A 1,159-nucleotide genomic window follows, 5' to 3' on the forward strand; every position below is an offset into this window, starting at 1 on the left:
CCCCCCATCCCCTTCCCTTCCCCAAGGAGAGGGATAGCTCTGGAAGCCTTTGGGAAGCTGCTGGGACCCCCGTGATGTGTGGGAGTTCCATCTCCCTCCCAGCCTCTCACCACCAGGATCACTCTCTGAACTGTCTCAGAGGGGGGGCTCTGGGTTTGGTGGGCTCCCAGTTACAGCCTTTGCCCCCTCCCATACCTGGGATGAGGGGATGGGGGGTGGTTGAAGTGTGGGATTTCCTCTGGAGAGCCTCTGGCAGCTGGCTGGGATGGGAGTGCTCATGGTGGGGGGGGTGCGGGCTCCCAGTTACAGCCTTTGCCCCCTCCCATACCTGGGATGAGGGGATGGGGGGTGGTTGAAGTGTGGGATTTCCTCTGGAGAGCCTCTGGCAGCTGGCTGGGATGGGAGTGCTCATGGTGGGGGGGATGCAGTGAGGGGTCTCAGGAAGAAGCATCCCTGTGGAATGAAGGCAGGGACACTGTCAGGGTGGAGTCCCTGAGGAGCAGCTGCACTGGCAGGGGTACAAGGAGGGAGGTCTCCACCAAGGGGGCTGCTCCTTCATGTCAACCCTGTGGTCAGGTCAGGGCTCTGAGGGAACCTTGTTGGGTGAGAGGAAGAAGGAGCCTGGGTGGGGAGGCAAAACACTCTGCCAGTGTCCCTGGCCTCCTGTAGAAGTCAAGGGGGATTGGGAACTTCTCTCTGGTGTAATATTGGGGCTTTGAGGGTGGCCCTGTGCCTGAGCTGGGGGTCTGAAGTCACCCCTGGGACTGGGTGGGGGTGACTGCCAAAAACCTGGACTGACAAACTCATCTGTTTTTTCTGAAACTGGGGTGTTCTGAAGAGAATGCTCTCCAGCTGAGGTGGAGACAGAGGGAGCAGCTGCTTCTGCCTGCACAGTGCCCTGCAGAGGGGCCACAAAGCAAAGCCCTCAGACACCAGGGCTCAGAGATCCATCCATGGCTCTGCCCAGGGTGCACTGAGGAGGGCTGGGGGTGGCTTCAGCCTCGAGACAAGCAGAGGCAGCACCTCTTCAGCCCCACTCAGACTGTGTGGGCCTGACTGCTCCGTGTCCTCATTTGCAGGTGGTGAATTATGCCCCCTTCACCCTTCTCCCATCTGCAGTACCAAGGGCCTTGTTTGAACAAGCATATGCTGTTCAGCA

The 1,159-nt window shown here is 59.6% G+C and overlaps 1 protein-coding gene across 1 annotated transcript in view; it reads left to right on the forward strand.

Moving 5' to 3' along the window:
* The window catches only part of GSS (glutathione synthetase), an 18,644-nt gene that overhangs the window by 7,648 nt on the left and 9,837 nt on the right, over positions 1-1,159 (forward strand). Inside the window, exon 3 of the mRNA XM_009998391.1 lies at positions 1,080-1,157. Coding sequence (XP_009996693.1) covers positions 1,080-1,157 — 78 coding nt within the window. The remainder of the gene's footprint in view (positions 1-1,079; positions 1,158-1,159) is intronic.

This window comes from Chaetura pelagica, unplaced genomic scaffold (genome assembly GCF_000747805.2).
Source record: "Chaetura pelagica isolate M959 unplaced genomic scaffold, ChaPel_1.0 scaffold415, whole genome shotgun sequence".
NCBI classification, from domain to species: domain Eukaryota; kingdom Metazoa; phylum Chordata; class Aves; order Apodiformes; family Apodidae; genus Chaetura; species Chaetura pelagica.